Source organism: Myxine glutinosa, chromosome 5, assembly GCF_964187855.1.
Source record: "Myxine glutinosa chromosome 5, kmMyxGlut1.1, whole genome shotgun sequence".
Classification (NCBI taxonomy): domain Eukaryota; kingdom Metazoa; phylum Chordata; class Myxini; order Myxiniformes; family Myxinidae; genus Myxine; species Myxine glutinosa.
In genome coordinates, this window is record NC_136265.1 from 200,656,854 (window position 1) to 200,681,066 (window position 24,213).

Consider the following 24,213-nt stretch of genomic DNA (forward strand, 5'->3'; position numbering starts at 1 on the left):
GACCATCTTCGCAATTTGTCGTCCCAACATGTCCCAAACGTGCTCGAGGGGGTTCAACCTGCCACAGCAACGCATACGACGGCTTACAGGGTCTATGAGACGTAGGGTTGAGTCAGTGATCCGATCACGTGGGTCCTACACACGTTATTGACGCAAAGATCGCTAGAGGTCTTCTCAGAACAATGACTGTACGTTAGAAAACATAAACGTCATCCACACTGTCCGTGATGGACCTATAGCTCCATACTTAAATTGAGGTGAAAATATGCCTAAAATTCCCAAAAAATTTCACCTTAAATTATTCAGAATAAAATATTGAAAACGGCATGATTGTTATGTTTTTATGTGACCATAATATCACTTCTCCAGAAAATATAGCAATATCATGGGTATATTACACTGTTTTGACGACAACAAACTTGTAATGTGCGAGGTTGTAAAAAAACGGGGGGGGGGTGCTTAACTTAATTCTTTGTGTATATATCGTTACGTGCTCCTCCCCGATCCCCTGGTCACGGTGTACCCCCGAGCCCCGAGAGGAGTCACGGCAGAAAAATGTGTTATTCTGTATGTCAAAGATCAACGGTAAAGCCACACCAATTGTTACCAACAAACAAATATTGTATTAAGATCACACAAAAATAACAGTACAACAATAATATGAATCAAAAGTACAATCAACATCCTATGATGGTACCATCAGTTTTGTAATATATAACTCACTGTGCTCCAAGTGAGTGAAACAAGAACATCCCCAATGTCTCTAATCCCCGGCTTCAAGCCAAAGTCGATCCGCTCCAGCGATCGACAGATCAATGTCCAATCGAGACCAGAATCCCGTTGGGTTGGCAGTTACAGTCCTGCTGCCAAAGCTGTGCAAAGGCGCCCTCCAGGCGACTGGGAAATCCAAAGGCGCCCTCCAGGCGACTGGGAAATCACACCCTCGGGTGTGGACGTTCCGCGGCTCACAGTCGGCGAACCTCCGATTTACCTTCCAAAATCCGCGTTGCACACACACACACCAGATACGTCTGAATGCGGTGAACACGGCTGACGTGAAGCAAAGATAAACCTTGCGCGACGCGCAAAGGCTGAAGCGAAGCAAAGAAACCTTGCTCGACGCACAAAGCGCGCGAGTCAAAATGGCCGACGGCCCGTTCTCGAGACGTAACGGCCCGGCGATGATTCTCTCCGGAATCGATCGCAAAACCTGACACGCAGGTTAATCTGTCACAGCGATAACCACTGTCGCAGGAATCCCTTTCCTGGGAAACCCAAAGTTCACTCGTGACTCTTGCTCGCCAACGTTCGCTCGAGACCGCAAAGCAACTATGTTTCTTGTCCGACTCCACTCGCTCCGCCTTCTTTTCTCCTTCTTCCTCTTCGTCGTCGTCCGGTTCCCGAACCAGTTTCCGATTTCTTTTAACACTAACTTTTTCACCTTTTGAAAACAGCCCATAAACAATAAACCTTTTGAAAACAATAATAGTACATTGAATCAGAAATGTTTACAGTGGATGAAAACCACCACAACGGAAGTGACGAATCCATAACAATATATATATATTGTTACGGAACTTGGCCGTCGGCGCTCCCCTTATCAAGGGGGGGGGGGGGGGGGTGGTTAATCCCCTTGTCTTGTTATCTGGCCGACCCGAGTCCTGGAAGTTGGAAGTTATACGCTCCTTCCGGTCGGTATTAGGTAGGGTGATTGGTAAATTTAGTCCCCAATACCTAAGTACTAACCCGACCGTAAAGCAGGGAAATAACTCCCGCCCGAACCACGGCTATTGGTGGAAACGCCGAACGGATAGCGAGCCGCGATCCAGGCCGTTAACAGGGACTAAACCCGATTCTAGCGGTTTCAATCGTGCCACGTTTACCCAATGATAGAAAGGACGGATGCGATCGGACAAGAGGAAACCAAGAAAGTAGGAAGAACAAAGATGGGTTTATTACAATTTAGAAGAAGAAGAGGAGGAGACGAAAGGGTGTACAAGATAGGAAGAGGAAGAAGCAGAACACAGGGCAGTCTTAAAAGAGTCTTATTCTAATACCCCGGACAAACGTAGACACTCACACGGAGATTGTAGCTGGATTGTAGAGGGTCCGGCGATGGGGTCCAGGCTCCGGTCCAGCGGGCAAAACCCCGCAGGCAGCTCCGCGTATGGTTGAACGCGACCGCACCTTATATAACGGGGGGGAAGCTGGTGTCCTATGGCGTACGTAATAAATGCACGCTCGTGCCAAACGCCCTCTCTCCAATGTTCTCTTAATCAAGCGCGCCCTTCTTCTTCTCAGTCCTGTTCAATGCGCATTTCCCAAAGAGTCCTCTCACAACGCGCGCGCGCCTCCAACAAGTCTCGTACAACCAGCGCTCTCCCCTCAAAGTCCGTGAAAAGGAAAAGGATCTTGTGCGACCTGTAGGAATATTTGGGGGACAGAGCCCAGAGAGGGCTGGGGGGGCAAGGCCAGAGAGGAGTCGGTAGAAGACGGAAAGACCACCAACCTGCCTGCGGTGAGTGAGTGAAAGGCCCTTGGAGTTAGCTTCATCGCGGGAGATTCCAATAATTCTGAACGCTTTGGTTTCAACAGCGTGAAGACGGGCTAGGTGTGAGGCAGGAGCACCAGACCAGAGGGGAGAGCAGTATTCCGAAGAGCTGCGGATGAAAGCCTTGTATGTGGTGAGGAGCTCAGGTGTGCCAAGGAAGGACTTCGCACGACGGAGGATGCCCAGTCGGCGACTGGCTTTGGAGGCCAGATTTGAAATGTGGTTTTCCCAGGAAAGATCATGGCAAATAGTGAGACCCAAAAGCTTGAGTGACAGAACTTCTTGGAGAGGATTATTCAGAAAGTGGATGGGAGGGTTTTCCAGTCGGTCTTTTCGGAGAGACATCGTAAGAGTGTGAGATTTATCAGGATTGAAAGACATGTTCCATTTGTTTGCCCAGTCTGTGATTTTGTCCAGGTCTGCAGAGAGTGAGGAGGCTGCAGACTGCCGATCTGAGGGATGAGGAATGGAGCGACAGACAGTAGAGTCGTCAGCAAAGAGATAGAGGATTTTCAAGAGTCAGAGAGATCATTGATGAAGACCAGAAAAAGCACAGGGCCCAGAACACTACCTTGGGGAACTCCAGCCTGAACAGGAAGAGGAGATGAGAGAAACCCATTCAGGGCCACACGTTGACTACGACCAGAGAGGAAGTCCGCCAGCCATGCGTGGAGATTTCCATGGATACCAAAGGAGGAGAGTTTGGTGAGCAGAGCAGGGTGCCAGACCGTATCGAAGGCACGTGAAATGTCAAGGGAGACGGCTCTAATTTCCTGTTTGGCGTTGAGGACCTCCATCCATTGTTGAGAAAGCAGAAGCAGCATGTCCAGAGTAGAGTGACCAGGTCTGAAACCAAATTGATGATCAGAGATCAAGCCATTGGAGAAGAGGAAAGATTTCATATCTGAAGCAATGATGGATTCCATGACTTTGCTGATAATTGGGAGAAGGCTGATTGGTCTGTAGTTGCTGGGATCTGTTTTTGCACCTTTTTTGTGCAAAGCGGTGATGTTGGCTGATTTCCAAGCAGATGGCAGATGACCTTGAGCAAAAGAGAGGGTGAAGAGAACAGAAAGAGGGAGTGAAAGAGCGGAAGAACAGGATTTTAGGACCCGTGGGCTGATGCCGTCAGGACCAGTTGCAGAATCAGAGTCGAGGGTTGACAGAAACTTTTCCACCTTGTCAGGAGGAAAGGACACAGAGTCCAGGAGCAGCTGGGTACGACTGGGTACGGTGGGTACAGAGAGGGATGGGTTTGGGACACAAGATTTAGAGGCAAACACAGAGCTGAGGCATTCAGCTTTTTCACGTGCGGAGTCAGCCGTTAAGCCGTTTGAGGTGAGGGAGGGGATGGAGGGGGAACAAACACCAGAAACAGATTTGACCAGACGCCACCAGGATTTGGAAGAGGGAGACAGATAAGAGAGTTCGGTCTTGAGAACGGTGAGATATTGTTTCCTGGCTCTCCTGAGGGTGGACACACACTTGTTTCGGGCTTTGTGAAAGGAAATGAGATTTCCTTCCGTTGGATTTGCTTTCCAGGAGACGAAAGCAAGTTGTTTCAGGGCAACAGCCTCACCACAAGATTCCGTGTACCATGGACGGGAGGAAGGATATGACAACTGAAGACGAGATGGGATAAATCTGTGCATGAGAGAGAGCAATTTACTTTGAAAGAATTCCCAGGATGAGTTGATGTCAGAGGCGGTAGAGATGGGAGACCAGTCCAGATGATTGATGGCTGCTTGAAGACCGTGCCAGTTGGCCTGAGTGAAATGCCAGACTCGTCGACGCTGAGGAGGCTCTCTGAGAATGGTCAGAGAGATGTCCACTTTGACAAGCACATGATCAGATGAGCCGATTGGAGCAGAAGAAGAGCAGCAGACATTTTCAGGGAAGTTTGTCATAACCAAATCCAGAAGAGAAGATGCTCCGTTGACTGAGATCCGGGTCGGGAAATTGACAGATTGTGTCAGTCCCAATGAGTCGCAGAAGTCCTTTGCTGAAGAGACATGGCTGGTGAGAGAGGTACCCACACCCAGCCAACTGGCATGGTGACAATTGAAATCACCACATATGAGGAAGAGAGAGTTGGGATGGGTAGATAGAAGTTGGTCCATATTATCAGACAGCGAGATGTAGATGGAGTCATCGCTGTTTGGTGGACGGTACAACACACATATGAACAAAAGGTGGGAGCGAAGGGGAAGCCGTAGCCACAGGTATTCCTGGGGGTGAGGTGGAGAGAGGGCAGTGGAGGGCGAGTGAGGAAGAGAGTTTTTTATAAAGATAGCAACCCCACCTCCAGGACGAGGCTCAGGTCTATCATACCGGAGGAGGGAGTAACCTGGGAGAGATACCAAGGCATCAGAGACATCATGAAGGAGGAAAGTTTCTGTTAAGCAGATCACATCTGGTTTGTCAGAAGCAATCTGTATGGAGAGATCAGTCAAGTTTGAGCGAAGGCCCCGGATGTTTGAGGTCCATACCGTTAATGAAGAGGAAGGGGGAGCATCGTGTCCAGAACAGGGGGGAGAGGGGTAGGGTAAGATGTGGAAGAGGAGGAAGAGGTAGGGAGAGCTGTTGAAGGTGTGTCAGAGATTTCAGAGATTTCAGAATAGCTTGGAGAAAGGGAAGAATGGGGCGGACAAAAGGTTTGATGGAGATTGGGTGAGGCACAGTGAGGTGTTATTTGAGGAGGGGGAAGAGCGAGGCAGAAGGTTGGGGGAGATGAAGGTGAAAGTTGGAAGGGGGAAGAAGCAGGGAGGATGCTTTGAGGAGGAGGGGTGAGAGGGGAGTCTAGGAGGGGAGGAGCGAGGGAGATTCTCGGAGGGGAGGGGTGTGGGGGGAGTTTAGGAGGGAGGGGAGGGAAGGGGCAAGGGGGGAGATTTGAAAGGGATGGGTGATGGGGAGGATTTGGAGGGGAGGGGTGAGATTGGATTTTGAAAAGTGTACGATTCATGGGAAACGAAATGGCCCATGGGTGGGGCGGAAAGGAAGGGGTAGGGGGGAAATGGAGGAGCATGGGGGAAAGGGAGGGGGAGGGGGAGGGGAGGGGAGGGGGAGGGCAGGGGAGGGAAGGGGAAAGGGGAGGGGGGAAGGGGAGCGGGTACGGTGGAGGGGGAAGGGAGGGGGAAGGGTAGGGGGAGGGGAGGGGGGAAAGGGAGGGGGAGCGGGAGGGAGGGGGAGGAGGGAAGGGGAGGGGAGGGATATAGATGGTTACTGGCAATTGATCACATCCACAAATGATGTAATCCACACAATTTATGTACCTTACATAACGTTAATAGGAATACATGGCCGTGTCGATGGGAAATACAGTTTGTTTGAAATAAATCACAAATATCAGATGAAAGTGAAAAAAAACCTATGTGGTGTGAATGGCAATGTTCCTCGCTGAAATGTGAAAAAACTGAATTACGTGCGAACGCATAACTGTAAGATTATGGCGGCAAAGTTGGAACATCACGTGATCGCTCTGAGCAAATCAGCGCGCTGCTCTGCCATTCCGGTCATAATATTCCTCGCTGAAATGCGCTGAGGTAAAAATATGGTTTAAAAATATTATGAAATAAATTTTTAGGTCGACCATGTTCGTACCAGGCTCAATGGCCATGTTTGTGCCAAATATCAAGTTCGTGAGCCTCTCCGTTTAGGAGTCTATCGGTAACATTACACACACACACACACACACACACACACACACACACACACACACACACACACACACACACACACACACACACACACACACACACACACACACACACACACACACACACACAAACTGTGTTTTATATACACAAAGAATTAAGTTAAGCACCCCCCCGTTTTTTTACAACCTCGCACATTACAAGTTTGTTGTCGTCAAAACAGTGTAATATACCCATGATATTGCTATATTTTCTGGAGAAGTGATATTATGGTCACATAAAAACATAACAATCATGCCGTTTTCAATATTTTATTCTGAATAATTTAAGGTGAAATTTTTTGGGAATTTTAGGCATATTTTCACCTCAATTTAAGTATGGAGCTATAGGTCCATCACGGACAGTGTGGATGACGTTTATGTTTTCTAACGTACAGTCATTGTTCTGAGAAGACCTCTAGCGATCTTTGCGTCAATAACGTGTGTAGGACCCACGTGATCGGATGGAGCAAGGTGCTGTGACAACCATCCCCTGGCCTGCGTACAGTCCTGACCTGAACCCCCTCGAGCACGTTTGGGACATGTTGGGACGACAAATTGCGAAGATGGTCCCTCCAATAGCCAATCTGGATGAATTGGAACCTGCATTACATCGGGAATGGAACAACCTGCCACAGCAACGCATACGACGGCTTACAGGGTCTATGAGACGTAGGGTTGAGTCAGTGATCCGATCACGTGGGTCCTACACACGTTATTGACGCAAAGATCGCTAGAGGTCTTCTCAGAACAATGACTGTACGTTAGAAAACATAAACGTCATCCACACTGTCCGTGATGGACCTATAGCTCCATACTTAAATTGAGGTGAAAATATGCCTAAAATTCCCAAAAAATTTCACCTTAAATTATTCAGAATAAAATATTGAAAACGGCATGATTGTTATGTTTTTATGTGACCATAATATCACTTCTCCAGAAAATATAGCAATATCATGGGTATATTACACTGTTTTGACGACAACAAACTTGTAATGTGCGAGGTTGTAAAAAAACGGGGGGGTGCTTAACTTAATTCTTTGTGTATATATACACAAAGAATTAAGTTAAGCACCCCCCCCGTTTTTTTACAACCTCGCACATTACAAGTTTGTTGTCGTCAAAACAGTGTAATATACCCATGATATTGCTATATTTTCTGGAGAAGTGATATTATGGTCACATAAAAACATAACAATCATGCCGTTTTCAATATTTTATTCTGAATAATTTAAGGTGAAAATTTTTGGGAATTTTAGGCATATTTTCACCTCAATTTAAGTATGGAGCTATAGGTCCATCACGGACAGTGTGGATGACGTTTATGTTTTCTAACGTACAGTCATTGTTCTGAGAAGACCTCTAGCGATCTTTGCGTCAATAACGTGTGTAGGACCCACGTGATCGGATCACTACTCAACCCAACGCAACCCTACGAGTGCACTCATCTGCATTTCATCAATGGATAATTGCTAATGTCATACCACTCATTATTTGATCTCACATACCTTAGAATATATGCCAATGTATACATATACACAAAGAATATATATTAGGGGGTGCTTACCTTAATTCGTTGTGTAGGGGTGCTTAACTTAATTCTTTGTGTATATATAGATTAAGCTCGACGACCGCTGGCGCTAATAGATTTTCTCTTCTACTTCGGCGGTCGCCGGCTTCCCCATACCCCGGGTCGTGATTTATACCCTGGTCCATGTGACTTTGCATTGCTCAACTTCGCTCAACCCGCGCTCTTCTACTAACTTGTCGCGTACCCCCGCAACCTTTCCGCCCGATCTGCGGTCTCTGTCCTTCCCCAATGCTTTTATCTGGCCACCTATCCTGGTTCCAAACCCCGTTAACCCGTCCTTCATGCCTTTCATTTGATTCTCTCGAGTGGCCATTCTGTTTTCCAAACCCGTTATCCCTTCGTTCATCTGGCTACTCACGTCCTCCAATTGGGCCCCTAATTTACTTTCTAACCCCCCAATTTGACTTCCCAATTGCTCACTATTGGCCCTCATTTCTCTCATCTCCTTACTCAATCCCCCAATTTGGCTTCCCATGTCATTTCTCATTCCACCAATTTGGTTTCCCATTCGTTCCAATTGTTCTCCCACCTTGTCCATACTGTCGTTCTTTTTCTGCATTTCCGCCATGAAGGCTTGCATTTCGACCACCCCCATTTGCGCAGCGGGCGTGGCCCTCGTCGCCATGTGCGAGGCGCCACCATTTTGTGCGCCTGCAACCCCCACTACCGCACCTTCTTCATTTTCCTCCTCCATCTCTCCCAATTGTTGCCTCTAACTGCTCTTCTATTTCCCCCACCGGCATCCGATCGCCTTGGCTATCCATGGCACGATTCAATTTAGATGGTAACAAAATTTCGGCCACTCGAAATTTTGACCAAATTTTTCCACAATATAAAAAATTTGGTTCAGGTCCAAATCCCACTCCTGACACCAATTGTTACGGATCTCGGCCGTCGGCGCTCCCCTTATCAAGGGGGGGTTAACCCCCTTGTCTTGTTATCTGGCCGACCCGAGTCCTGGAAGTTATAAGCTCCTTCCGGTCAGTATTAGGTAGGGTGATTGGTCAATTTAGTCCCAAGTACCTAATTACTAACCCGACCGTAAAGCAGGGAAATAACTCCCGCCCAAACCACGGCTATTGGTGGAAACACCGAGCGGATAACGAGCACGATTCGGGCCGTTAACAGGGACTAAACCCGATTCTAGCGGTTTCAATCGTGCCACGTTTACCCAATGATAGAAAGGACGGATGCGATCGGACAAGAGGAAACCAAGAAAGTAGGAAGAACAAAGATGGGTTTATTACAATTTACAAGAAGAAGAGGAGACGAAAGGGTGTACAAGATAGGAAGAGGAAGAAGCAGAACACAGGGCAGTCTTAAAACAGTCTTATTCTAATACCCCGGACAAACGTAGACACTCACACGGAGATTGTAGCTGGATTGTAGAGGGTCCGGCGATGGGGTCCAGGCCGCAGGCAGCTCCGCGTATGGTTGAACGTGACCGGACCTTACATAACGGGGGGAGGCACGGGGAAGCTGGTGTCCTATGGCGTACGTAATAAATGCACGCTCGTGCCAAACGCCCTCTCTCCAATGTTCTCTTAATCAAGCGCACCCTTCTTCTTCTGTCCTGTTCAATGCGCATTTCCCAAAGAGTCCTCTCACAACGCGCGCGCGCCTCCAACATGTCTCGTACAACCAGCGCTCTCCCCTCAAATTCTGTGAAAAGGCTTTGCGCTCGCTTTTTATATCTCTCCGCGCGATCACACCGCGGGCCCCAAAGCCACGCCTGTTGGTGATGTTACCTCAGCCCTGGTTGGCTGGTGAGGACTTACCAGCCACGCCTTTGACGGCTGGATGACGTGGCCACACCTTCTTCCTGGCTCTAAAAGTGTGGGCTCTAAAACCACAAATATATATATATATTGTTGCGAATATGGAATTTGGCCTCCATATCCGCTTGTAAATATTCCCCTATTTTCTCCAATACTCCCCAACTTTCCCCAATCCCCCATTCCCTAGTCCCATTGCATGTAAATAACAATCAGTAGAGCCGACCTTCCCCTTATTCCCCCATTAAATGTCGTGCCCAGGTCCACCGCACCACACGTAGACAACTTTCGGACATCTTCCTAGTTATTCTTATTCTATGTCAGTTAAGGCCTCGTCTCCATTAATTATGACTCTTCGTTGCACCAGAATGTGATTATATGGCATCAGTAGTGAGTTTAGGACCTTTCCCATACCTCCTTCCATCTTCTTCCCCAACAATTACAACAACAACAGAGGAGATGGCGGCGGAGCGGGGGAGGATGCGTCCTCACACCGGCTCGATTAGCTCCAGACCATGCGCTCCACGGGGTTACCACGAAGGGGCTCCTTGTCAGCTCCTCGTCAAGGGCGGAGCCTGGTAAACCCCCCCGCACGCACCCAATGAGAAGCAACGTGCCGATTCCACGAGGCGGAGCTAACGAGCCGAGGGCGTGTCACTCCCCGCCGGATATACGCGGCCACGCGCCGGATGTGACGAGAGATGCGCACCCAGCTTGGAGAAGGAAAGCCACCTGCGAGCGCTGAGTCAGATGCGCCCCCAGCTTGAGCAGACAAGACGCCATCCGAGCGCTGCGACCTCCCCGCATCTCTGGACCGGACCGGGTCGATTCTAACCTTTGAGCACAGGTGCACCTGGAGCCATCGCTACCTGCCTTTCCTTGCCATCAATCCCCGTGTGAGTCAGCATTTTGTCCCGTTTATCTGTCGTCTGTTGGGAATAATATAAGATTGTGTCTAAGTGCTTGTCTTTCTATGCTGTCCCTCTTGTAGTTGTAATCTAACCTTCCGCCTTAATATAACCTCCTCCGGAGGTCTTGAGAACTGAACCCCTGGTGTCGTATTGTGTTATTGTAGTCCAGCCGGGTGTCTTCTTTTTCTTATTGAGCCAGCATCGCGCGACTTCGTCAACGTCGAGTATAGTCGGGTAATTTGTGCGGACACGACGGCCATTCCGCTCGGCCCACTTTAACATCAAAGTCGTGTCTGTAACAATTGGTGTCGAGGAGTGGAATTCGAACCCGGGACTAAATTAGTTAGGCCCAAATTTTGGGAGGGAAAATCGAGCCGGAGCGCGTACGGCGCTCGACCGAATCGATTCGGAGCGCGGTCCCGCGGTTACTGCGCTCGACGAAATTATAACGAAAAAAAAAAAAAAATTTGGATTTGTTTTACGAAACTCGAATTTTGCAAGTCGCGCTATGGCGGATCAAGACGGCTGGGGTCCGGTAGGGGAGAGTGAAGCAGGGTCGGTCCAGGACCAAATTGAGGGACATGAGGGACATGAGGAGAGCGAAACAGCGGGGGTAGCAGACGCGCGAAATGGCGCCTCGCACATAGCTACGGCGGCCGCACCCGCTGCACAAGTGGGAGGGATGGCCCAGATGCAGGTCCTCATGGAGCAATTTATGGCGCAAATGCAGGCGTCCCTCAAACTGCAGAGTAACCAATTGGGGAACCGGATGGATGCTCAGAGTGAGCAAATGAGGGTTGATAGTGAGCGATTGGAGGGCCAAATGGGGGTAATGAGGGACGAAGCGAGGGCTCAGAGTGAGCAAATGGGGGTAATGAGGGACGAAGCGAGGGGTACCAGTGAGGGGTTAGACAATAATTTTGAGGAGTTAGACAAGAAATTTGGGAAGATAGACAATAATTTTGAGGGGTTAGACAACGGGATAAAAGAAGTGAAAAATGGGTTAATGGGGGTAGAAAATAGAATGGCTGCCCAGGAGAATCAGATAGAGGGAGTGAAAAATGGGTTAGAGGGGTTAGAAAACAGTATGGAAGGCAAATTGAGGGACATGAGGGACCAAGCGGAAAGGGAAGTTAAACAAATGGAGCAGCAGATAGAGGGGGTCAGAATGGGGGTAGAAACCAAACTGGATGCTCACAGGGAGGAAATGGAGCAGATGAGGGTGGCATCTGGGCAGGAGATGCAAGTGATGGGAGAAGAGATCAGAAGAGGAGTGAGTGAGGAGGTCGGAGGAGTGCGCGAGGAGGTGAGGCACTGTAAGGAGCACATGGAGAAGGAGGTGAGAAAGGGGACTGTAAAGTTACAAGGGGGCATAGAGGTCCTGACGCAGGAGGTGGAACAGCTGACGGAGGGACAAAAAGAAGTAAAGGAGCAGGTTCAAAGGAACACTGCGGTATTAGGAGGATTAAAAGCGACACAAAACGACATAAAAAACGACTTGATAGCGACAAAGAGGGAATGTCAGATGGTACGTGAGGGACTGACAACGAGGCTGGACGAGGTGATAGAGGGTATGGAGACGACGGACCGGCAGGTGAGGACGCACATGGAAACGGTCAAGGTAGCCTTAGAGGATGAGCTTGAGGAGACGTACCGGGACATAAAAGAGGTGAAGCAGAAATTAGAAGAAGTGGAAGAAGGGGTGAGCGAAATTAAGAAGCGACGGAGAGAGGATAACAAAGAGATAAAGGAGGAAGTAAAAGAATTGGTCCAAAGTCTGTGTTTGGATCGTGATGATGTGCTCATTAACCGGATGAGGGATTCGCAGGTGATGGAGGAGAAGCGAAGAGGAAGAGGACCCGGTGTAAGTGGTGACCAATATGGTCATGCGTATGATGCGCCAGGGGATTTAAGAAGCTTGGGGATTGGTTTGGATCCGGGTGTTCGTGAAAGGCCGTTGGTGAGGTGTGTGACAGGTCTGGTGTGCGAAAGAGGAGGTGTGCGAGAAAGTCCGACTCTGGGGTGTGTGAGGAAAAAGTGTGTGCCCAGGAGTGAGGGTGTTGGCGAGAATGAGTCGGTCGTAGCGCGTGTGCGAGGGAGCACATGGAAGCGTGGTGTGGTGAGTGTTACAGAGGGTGTGACGGGAGAGTGTGCGCAGGAGTGTGCGCGAGAAAGGTGTGTGACGGACAGGTGCATGAGGAAAGAGTGCGCTGTCAGAAGTAAGGAAGAGTGTCCACCTGTGGTGAGTGTTACAGAGGGTGTAACGGGAGAGTGTGCGCGAGAAAGGTGTGTGACCGACAGGTGCATGAGGAAAGAGTGCGCTGTCAGAAGTAAGGAAGAGTGTCCACCTGTGGTGAGTGTTACAGAGGGTGTAACGGGAGAGTGTGCGCGAGAAAGGTGTGTGACGGGCAGGTGCATGGGGAAAGAGTGTGCTGTCAAGAGTAAGGGTGAGTGCGTTGTCACGAGTGGAGGTGAAAGTAGTGAGAGTGACATGGAGCGTGAGTTAGTTGTGACAGGTGAGCGAGGATGTACACCTGGGATGGAAGGATGCACACCTGGAATGGTAGAGCGTGAGTGGGAATGCACGCTGGAGTTGGTGGTGAGGCACGTGGTTGGGTGTGCGAATGAGGGCACACCTGTGATTGTCACAGAGGAGGTGACAGAGGAGGGGGCGCGAAGAGGTGTGTTGGTGTGGTGTGCTACCAACGGATGTGTGCCAAAGTGTTCGGTGGTCAGGTGTGTGACCAAGGCTGTGAGTGGAATGGGTGTACCTGGGTGTGGAAGGAAGGGTACGAGGAGCATGGGCACAGCTGGATGTGTGAGCAAGGAACGGGCTGCGGGGTGTAAGCGTCCAGGTGAAGCATCGACGTTACACGGGTTAGAGGTTAGAGCGACTTTTAGCCGAAGCAGGCCCTCGGTGCGTGCCGGGCCTCGCTTTGAACGGCCGCGTCCAGGCTCCACTAGGCGGAGCTGGCAGCCCGATAGGAAGGGTCGTTATGGCGACCACGTTTTGTTGAGACGTGCCGGCAGGTCGAGATCGGGACATTGGATGGCTCCGTGCCGAGATGGTGCGTGGGATCTCGGCCCGGGTAAACCTCCTTCCCTGCACCGAGTGCTGGACGCATCCAGCCGCTGGCACAAAACAACCAGCATCCATTGCTTGGCTTTACGAAACCGGGCTTTGGACAGGGATTGGCGCACCGAGAGGTATTAGTGAGTCGACTGGGTGATGAGGTTAGTGTTTTGGACCCAAAATCAGAGAAAAACAAAATTTGATGATTGGCAAGGGATTGGCAGTAGTGATTGGCAGATGATGGGCAGTGATTGGCAAATTTTTAATTTGTTGCAATTTGATGTGCGAAATTGGTAGTGAGAGACCCCCGATGTGGTGGGATGGCAAATCCACCATCCATCCCTCACAAGTGGGGCAAAGGAGCAATAGTATATGGGGTGTATGGCAGTGAAAACTAGCCCGGGTGGGTTAGGATATTGTGTGTAGGGATCTAGAAGATGACATTAGGTAACGTTAAGATTAGTTAGTGACTGATACCTGTAGTGGGGACGCAGGTAGATTAGTATGGATGATAATGACGTGGGAGCGCAATAGTTTAAAGGGACGACTGGGAAGCGCAAGTTTCAGAAGGGAGTAGTTAGCTGAGATGATGCCGTGTTTGTGAGAATTGAACAGGTGTGATTGCACAGGTGTGCAACTGGACAGGTGTGTGGAGCAGTGTATGAGTAGTGAGTGTGTGGATCAGCGCGAATGCGCTTGGGGAGAGAAGGGTGCAGGTGGCACCAGGTGTGAGAGCACAGGTGTGCAGGTACAGGTGTGTGGAGAGAGTTGGAGTGAGTGGTACGGAGTGGTGTGCATGGTGCGAAGGTGTGGATGGGGGAAGAGTGGACCCCTTTCACGAGCACCCGGGGCGGGTAGTGTAAGTGTTAGGTAGAGGGTGCAGGTAAATTGTGGTTGGATATTGGCATTTGTGGTGCGGTTGCAGAATGGTGTTGTGAATGGGTGCATTAGTGTTGTGGAAATGGCTGGGCGTGTAGCCTGTTAGTGTGTGTAGTTGGTTGGGCACTCCACCACTGTGAGGATGTCGGCCAGGTGAGGCCGCAGGTGGGCTCTGGGAGCCGGTAGTTGTGAGTGGGTGCCTGAGGATCCCGGGTGTGGATCGGGCAGCCCAGTGCCAGAGAGGGCACGGAGTGGGGAGAGAGCCAGAGGGCCTTCCCCTGGTAGTTAGGTTAGGGTAAGGAGCAGGTAAGCTCGGAGGCAACTGCAGTGGTGGAGGTGTGCAGGTGGGTAGACCCACTGGGAGAGGTACACGCCGCAGCCCAGAAATTGTACGAGGGCACCGGGAGATGAATCGGGGGAGTGAGACCCCAAATTGAAGAGCACCACAGTTTGGCCAATGGGAATTGGTTTTTAGAACCCATAGTGTAAGAGGGCCAATGGTTTGGCCGGAGAAAGACCCCGGGTAGTGTAAAGTTGTTAAAGTCATTTAGGAAATAGTTAGGATTGATGAACCTGTCGCACCATACGCAGCCACTTACCTGTGGTGATGATGATGACTCCACACCTGTGTTTTCTTTGTTTGTGTTGCAGAAATGAGAATTGCTGTTGGATTTGTGAGACGCATCACGACGTGGATGAGACATTGGGGTGATTCCATCTCTCCCTCCCTAGGAGGGACTGATGATGAATTGGTGATGGCAAATTTTGATGAGAGTTGAAAATGGCAAATTTGATTGGTTAGGAGGGAGAGAAGACGAATTTGGTATATGGGAGGAACGGGGAAGACAGTAGGGATGTTTGTTGATTTGTAAAGTAGATGTTTATGGGTAGTGTTGTGTTGTGTGGATACAGTAAGGGGTAAGGGAGGGGCCATGTAGGTTACCTGGTGGGGGGGGGGGGGCGTACGATAGGAACGTACCTGTCTCACCTGGTTCCCATGTGCCCCCAGTGTGCATCACCTTACATTGCGTGCACTTTTGCGCCCTTACCACCTTACTCACTTGTTTCTTCTTTTGTCTCCCACCTCCGAGGATCTGGCTTTGGGGTAGAGAGAGAGGAGAGAGAGGTGCTGGCTGCGCAGTTGTGGGCCTGCACTTTCGCTGTTTGCTGCCGGGATCGATACACCATATGGACCGCAATGTTTGTGGCCACCCACAATGGACCGCAGTTCGTTTGCGGCCAAGCACCACCCGGGGATGGACCTATGGATCAACGTGGCACCTATGCCATACAGGTGAACCACTAATAGTTAACACCACCAAGTGCACCACAAGAAGAGCAAGAGACACCTGCAGGGTTAGGGGTTGTCGAATTTATTTTTATTCCAATGAACAATGGTGACTGCACCGGATGGTGCTGACTGTGTGGTGGGGTGGTGCTTTTGATGCTGGGAAAGGGTGCTCTGCACGTTATTAAAGGCCGTCGGCCACAGAGCACTCGTGGGTTGGTGTATCGATGTTGGCAAGCGCGCTCTCTCTCTATGCATAACATCTGCATGTGTTCCTCCAAAGACAGGTCCTGGATCGTAGTGTAGATATCAGCGTAATCTTGTAAATAATGCTCCCTACCGGCTGTATGTTTAGTTTGAGAATTCTTTCCGGATTCGGTTATCCTGTGGGTGTGTTTCTGTGAGGAGAAGGGTGCAACGTCGCAGGGGGACATATTTACTCATTTGTGAATATCTGTAAAACTGTCGCACTCAGGGTAGAGTTAATAGTAGAGGGAACTACATTGCGTGCCACACTAAAGTAGGTAAAAATTTATCGGGTCGGGACGCCCCGAGGGTAGAGAAGGGTGCAATGTTGCGAATATGGAATTTGGCCTCCATATCCGCTTGTAAATATTCCCCTATTTTCTCCAATACTCCCCAACTTTCCCCAATCCCCCATTCCCTAGTCCCATTGCATGTAAATAACAATCAGTAGAGCCGACCTTCCCCTTATTCCCCCATTAAATGTCGTGCCCAGGTCCACCGCACCACACGTAGACAACTTTCGGACATCTTCCTAGTTATTCTTATTCTATGTCAGTTAAGGCCTCGTCTCCATTAATTATGACTCTTCGTTGCACCAGAATGTGATTATATGGCATCAGTAGTGAGTTTAGGACCTTTCCCATACCTCCTTCCATCTTCTTCCCCAACAATTACAACAACAACAGAGGAGATGGCGGCGGAGCGGGGGAGGATGCGTCCTCACACCGGCTCGATTAGCTCCAGACCATGCGCTCCACGGGGTTACCACGAAGGGGCTCCTTGTCAGCTCCTCGTCAAGGGCGGAGCCTGGTAAACCCCCCCGCACGCACCCAATGAGAAGCAACGTGCCGATTCCACGAGGCGGAGCTAACGAGCCGAGGGCGTGTCACTCCCCGCCGGATATACGCGGCCACGCGCCGGATGTGACGAGAGATGCGCACCCAGCTTGGAGAAGGAAAGCCACCTGCGAGCGCTGAGTCAGATGCGCCCCCAGCTTGAGCAGACAAGACGCCATCCGAGCGCTGCGACCTCCCCGCATCTCTGGACCGGACCGGGTCGATTCTAACCTTTGAGCACAGGTGCACCTGGAGCCATCGCTACCTGCCTTTCCTTGCCATCAATCCCCGTGTGAGTCAGCATTTTGTCCCGTTTATCTGTCGTCTGTTGGGAATAATATAAGATTGTGTCTAAGTGCTTGTCTTTCTATGCTGTCCCTCTTGTAGTTGTAATCTAACCTTCCGCCTTAATATAACCTCCTCCGGAGGTCTTGAGAACTGAACCCCTGGTGTCGTATTGTGTTATTGTAGTCCAGCCGGGTGTCTTCTTTTTCTTATTGAGCCAGCATCGCGCGACTTCGTCAACGTCGAGTATAGTCGGGTAATTTGTGCGGACACGACGGCCATTCCGCTCGGCCCACTTTAACATCAAAGTCGTGTCTGTAACAATATGTATATATATATATATGTATATATATATATATATATATATATATATGTATATATATATATATATGTATATATATATATATATATATATATATATATATATTGTTGCGGAGATGAGGACTGTATATTTTTTTGATTGTGTGCTGTACTATTATTATTATTGGTTATTCTGCGCCCCCCTACCTCCGGAGCTGTGTAAAGGTGAAAGGGCATCCCATAATTAGTCCACGAGCATACACATCAGCCAAGTAATAGAATACCCCTGTTGATAGTTATCTCTTATTCTGTGTTTTAGGGTAAGGCTGTGTCTCCCATTAATTGAAGTACTCCATTGCACCAGTGAAAGAGAATAGATCCCCTTTCCTTCCCATCCCCAAAATCTCCCTTTCCTTCCCATCCCCAAAACCTCCATTTCCATATTACATCCCCTCTCGTCATTGCTGAGCCCTCGATTCCCAATCACCTCCCCTCCAATAACCGCCATTGACCATGTGCTTGAGTCGGAGAAGAAAGGCGTGTCTCCACCTCGTCATAGAGGGGAGGAGGGGCGTGCCCGCCCGTCGTCATCCAGGGCGGAGCCCGAGGGTCGCGCGACCAACCAGGGCCGAGGTGAGCACCCCGATGGGCGTGTCCAAAACGCCGGCGGCGTAATCGCTGGAGGCGCTATAAAAGGCGCAAACGGAAGTGAGTAGTGAGTTGGTCTGAGTCGGTTGCCAGAGGGAGTTGGTCGTCAAGAGAGAGTCGTGAAGAGTCAGTCAGTGGAGTCGGTGGTCAGTTGGTTGCGGTGAGGAGTCGGTGGTGAGGAGTGAGTGAACCAAGAAAGAGTTGAGGGTTTGGACCAGACGAGTCGGACAAGGCCTGGCAAAGCACGCGACGTACACAGCAGCCAAAACAGCACCGTGGGGCCTGGCCTGAACGGCGGCTGCTAAACGCGCCGGTTGTGCTGCGGGACCCCCTTGGACCTCCCTCTCCCTCCAGCCATCCACCTCCTGCCTTTCCACCCTTCTTGTGGACGTGAGTTTGTTCTGTTTGTTCTGTCCTGGGAATAAGTTAAGTCTGTAGATAAGCTAGTATTTGCACTGTGTCACCTGCGTCTTATGTGTTGTAAATAAACTTGATTGCTCCTTTTTGCTTATGTGTGTAAATAGTAAATAAATTCAGTAGTATTTCCAACCTTTTTGTCTTCTTCTTCTTCTTCACATCCGTGTCGCCTTTGTCTTTTCCCTATTGACTAGCTGTAGCGCGATTCGGCCAACGTCTGGGTGAATCGGGGATCCTGTTAGGTCGCGGTAATACACCACCGCTCGGTCATCATAACATCTAAACCGCGATCTGTAACAATATATATATATATATATATATATATATATATATATATATATACATATATATATATATATATATATATATATGTTAAACCCCCTAACTTGACTAGGAAGCAAGGCACAGATTGAGTCTCACCCCAGCAATTGCTAAACAACCTATTAGGCAACAAGTGGATTTTAAAAGTGGATCACCGTGGGATCAAATGAGAAGTCTTTTCAGGTTTTGCTCACATATCAAGCATGGAATGTTGATAAAAAAATAGGCGATCAAGTTAAATGGCCAATGTCTAGTGAGCTGCAGGATCATTGGAATTTTATTGTCAAATGGTGTGGTGTTCATGCTGTGGAGACACCAATATGTTTAACAATTGGTCGAGAAATTTCAATATGGCCTTTAGGATTCAGGGCATGGCTGAAAATGTTGGACACACATTGCTTTCCAAATGTACACAGCCACCAAAGCACAGAAATACAGTTTGAGGTCCGCCAAAAAAGTTCCAGGATTAAAGCAATACAATTTTTTTTTGTAAACGTACCAATCACATTTGTGGTCACCTTCAAAGTAATCTCCCTGGGAGTCGATACACGCTTGTGAATATCGCTGCTATGCTGCAAATGTACCCTAATAAGTCGTTGTCTGAAAGGCCATTTAGCTCATTGTTCACAGCTCCCCAAGGCTGGAGGTCACAGCTCCCCAAGCTCCCCAAGGCTGGAGTTCCCCAAGGTAGTGTTCTGGGCCCTGTGCTATTTCTGGTCTTCATCAATGATCTCTCCGACTCTCTGGAAAATCCTCTCTATCTCTTTGCTGATGACTCCACTATCTGCCGCTCCATTCCTCATCCCTCAGATCGGCAGTCTGCAGCCTCCTCACTCTCTGCAGACCTGGACAAAATCACAGACTGGTCAAACAAGTGGAACATGTCTTTCAATCCTGACAAATCTCACACTCTTACAATGTCTCTCCGAAAGGACCGACTGGAAAACCCTCCCATCTACTTTCTCAACAATCCTCTCCAATAAGTTCTGTCGCTCAAGCTTTTGGGTCTCACTCTCTGCCATGATCTTTCTTGGGAAAACCACATTTCCAAGCTGGCCTCCAAAGCCAGTCGCCGACTGGGCAGTGGGCATCCTCCGTCGTGCGAAGTCCTTCCTTGGCACACCTGAGCTCCTCACCACATACAAGGCTTTCATCCGCAGCTCAATGGAATACTGTTCCCCCCTCTGGGCTGGTGCTCCTGCCTCACACCTAGCTCGGCTTCACGCTGTTGAGGCCAAAGCTTTCAACCATTGGAATCTCCTGCGATGAAGTTAACTCCAAGAGCCTTTCACTCACTCACCGCAGGTTGGTGGTCTTTCTGTCTTCTACCGACTCCTCTCCAGCCTTGCTCCCCCAGCTCTCTCTGTGCTCTGTCCCCCCAATATTCCTTCAGGTCGCACAAAATCTGCCTGCAACCCTCTTATGGTTAAACTGCCAAAATCTAGGCTCTCTGCTCACCTTCACTCTTTCATTCCCCTTTTCTCACGCCTCTGGAACAAACTCCCCCACTCCCTTCAATCCCACTCCTCCCTCCAGGTCATTAAAACAGCTGTTCACCACCATCTCTTATCTTCCCCCATCCAAAACCTTGATCTTTTCTACCCCCGCTAATTCACCCCAGAGCCCTTGCAGTGTTCATATGTTTTATACCTCTCCCACCTCCCCCCCAAGCCCTCCCCCTCCCACATTTCTCCTGATGTCCCTGCTCTCAAATGTTGTTTGTGTCCTTCCCCCTCTCTCCCCATCTTGTTTGCCGCTCCCCTTGTTTTTTGTGTTTTGTCTGTCGGTTTGACTTTTTGTGCGATTAATGTTAGCTCTTTCACGAGCCTCGATCTTGTATACCAAAAAAAAAGAAAAAAAAAAAGAAGCTCTCTGGGTCTCTTCTGTTGATGCAAAATGACTTCCTTTCATTGGAGTTTCAGACCTCGGTCAGATCACACCAAAATTCTCACCCTTTCAACATTTTCAGACTTTTTGGCAATGGATGGGCGTCCTGACCACGAGTCGTCATTCACGTTTATTCTCCCTTCCGCAAACTTCATGGCCCACTCAAACCAATATGATCTTGATATTGCATCTTCCTCGTACACAATCTTCAACTTGTCAAAAATGCCTGTGCCACTTCCGTTTCGTTTTACCTAAAAATTCATGACGATTCTCTCCATAAATGTCGTTCATCTTCAGAACACAATTGCAACACTAAATTTTGACAAAACTCCAGCACGGCTACAAAACACAACCGATCAATACAACGGCTAACACAGTACTGCCATGAAGATTACCATGTACATCCAATTACAAAAGCCAAGCCAGTGCTGCCACCTGTCGAGAAACAACATCAGTCCTGGAACTTTATTGTCAGACCTCATAAATCCCTTAATGTATTGAAAATATACTGTATGACCATTCATGCTCACAGGAACACATCTTCAGTATAAGACAGTGAGGAAAAGAGTGCAAAGAATATTAGCCACTGGCATATGATATTTAAATGCGAGATCGCATGGCCATGGTGCCACTCCCAAAATGCCATATCGCCTGACACTCACCCTAACTGACACGGCAACAACTCGCTCATAGAACAACTTCCACAATGATTGTAACAAGATTTTCCAAAATGGGACCACCTACGAGCAAGGATAACTACAATATTTCAATCTGTATACCAATCGAGAATTATGATGTCCTTTAACATTAAAATAATTTTCTGCAAAATAAAACAATGGGGTTTACAAAGTATAGATCAGAAGGCACAAATAAGCCTTATTGTTTTTTTAAAAATCCTGTTACTACAGAATTGCTCAGAGGTAGCAGACTCACCTTTGAGCTGTTAAGTCTGGGTTTGATTTCCAATGGGATTAAAAACAATCGGATTGGTGCTCCACCAGGCAGAGCTTTGCTTCAAGAAATGCATCGTCCCTCAGGTTGAGGTTAGACTGGACGATCCGCCTGTTTGCATCTATTGTTGTTGAACAATCAAAGATTCCAATGTTCTCCTTCGCAAAGAACAGGCCATTGTGTGTATGCACATTGGCAAAATTCCCAATTCCTGCCATGACTCCTACTGCTTAGGATGTGATGGCAAACTACCTAGACTATGGGCATTGCATCAGTATGGAGGCATTGCAAATATGGAGGCATTGCATCAGTGACCTACTGACACCTCAAACGATCCAAGCCAGCATTCTGATGCTGTATAATGTACACATGACTGGATTTAGCATAATGGTTCCACTCTCAAATGCAGCTCTGGTTTAGGATCTAGACTCCTGATAACCCAGCATAATGATGATGATGATTGAGTATGGCCTCAATCATCATTTTTCCTGCATAGTCAGAACACAGACAGCGCTTGCATCACTTCAAGGAGCACAGCCATGCAATGCCTCCAATCGATCAAGGCAGGAATTTAGCAAAGGCAACGACACACACACACACACACACACACACACACACACACACACACACACACACACACACACACACACACACACACACACACACACACACACACACACACACACACACACACACACACACACACACACACCTGCTCCTTCAGAAGGTGACAAGCTCAAAGCAAGTGCTGGCAAAATTGAGCCAGCCAGCTTAAAAAAGACAGCTAAAAGACAAAAAAATTAACAAAAGACAGCCAGCTTAAAGTTCCCACATTGATGGTGGCACGCGATAATGCGACATCATCGGCTAGCACCAGGACAATATTTTCAGCCAGATCCCATTGTGTCAGGAACCAAACCTTACCAGGGATACCGTGCCATCCCAGATAAATCTTAAAATTCTCAAAGAACGTTACCAGTTCAGACACAAATCGTGACTTAAACTTATATTAACTCGACCAGGTGGACGGAGGTCTTCACCTCTGTCGGTCTGTGAGCATGATATCTCAAAAAGCTATTGACGGATTTGGACGAAACTTGGTGGACAGGTTGGGTGTGTGGCAAGGACAAATTGATGAAATTTTGGTGAAGATCCGAATCCAGATACTGGGATGAAAATTTTTTAAAAGTGATTCTTCGCCATTGAGAGAAAGGGCCAAAAAACGATATATATATATATATATTTCAAAAAGTTGGTATTTCAAAAGTTGTGGACGGATTATGCCAAAACTTGGTGGATGAGCTGGTGAGGTGACAAGAAGAAGCCGATTAGATTTTGGTTGAGGTCCGAATCCAGATCCGGCCTATCACTATCAGTGGGATGCAAAAAGCAATGGCAAGTGCTGATCCCCCAAAAAAACTCCATCGTATTCCAAACATGACCAAGATGACCCACGGCTGGCTTTAACGTCTCCCATGGGGACGGCATGCTCCATGATGCTGCACCGTCCCTCCAAAGATCGGTCGTTTTTAGTCGAATGTTTTCAGCAGATTATATCTTAAATTACCCAGAACGAAATGTCCCGTTGTCGCCGTCCCCAATCACCTGCCTCGCGATGCCACGACGATGACGTCATCGTTAAACCCGAGCAAAAAAACTTCCCAGAAAAATTCCCGCTCTGCGGCTTCGCCAGGAACAGGAATCGTTACAATATCCATCGAATTTGAAAGGAGTGCCAGCAGAGACCGACCTGTCGTTCGGAATGCGGGCACAAAGCCAGAGATAAACCGTTATGGTGTTCAGCTCTGTACACAAGTCCATGTTCGTTCAATGTCGTTCCCGCTTTTCTCAAACAAATTACGGCTTCCATGAATAAGCAGCTTTTATCCATCATATCATTGGTACATGATTATCTATATATATATACACATCAATGCATCCATCAATACACCATCCCCCGAGCCTATGGCTTATTGCATCCAAGCAGTAGCTGCAGACAACGGCTCGATCGCCTTCCCTTCTATTGGACATCACGATGCTATAGACAAGGATTTAAATTGACATTTTCTGAACGTCCGCTATTTTGAATAAACGTTTTCGGGGTGCACAAAGAATGAATGAATGGACGCAAAGCCCTCGCAATCGCACAGGGCGCGTTCTCACCGAAATACACAGGCTTGGTACACTTAGGGCACTTGGACATCTCGCTGTCTGCAGATACCGCGTGTCCAGGGCGTTGGCGCCGGTTGAATGGAGGAAATGCGAGTACGGGATTTAGAGGAGAGGATGGCGCGAATGCGTTGGGCTCACCCGCGTGCTTCACTATCTCACGCCAGGCCACGCCCCCTATGTCCTCGGCCCGCCCACCATCCATCCATCCCGCGCCCACCCGAAAATCCTCCACGGCTCCACCCACCTCTTCAATCGCCGTCGCAGAGCTGAGTTAAAGCGATTTTGCTGTTGTTGGGTTCGAGTGTAGGAAACCGTACCTGTAGTTTCGCAGGTGCTTCAGCTGAGCATTCGACCCGATCGCGCATGCGCAGAGAGAAGTGAGATAATATTT

General features: G+C 48.8%; 1 protein-coding gene across 1 annotated transcript in view; it reads right to left on the minus strand.

Annotated features, from left to right (window-relative positions):
• LOC137426497 (cysteine-rich protein 2) overlaps nucleotides 1-24,000 on the minus strand; it is a 65,453-nt gene extending 41,453 nt beyond the window's left edge. Inside the window, exon 1 of the mRNA XM_068115085.2 lies at nucleotides 23,814-24,000. Coding sequence (XP_067971186.1) covers nucleotides 23,814-23,853 — 40 coding nt within the window. The 5' untranslated portion in view covers nucleotides 23,854-24,000. The remainder of the gene's footprint in view (nucleotides 1-23,813) is intronic.
• Between the last annotated feature and the right edge of the window lie 213 nt (nucleotides 24,001-24,213).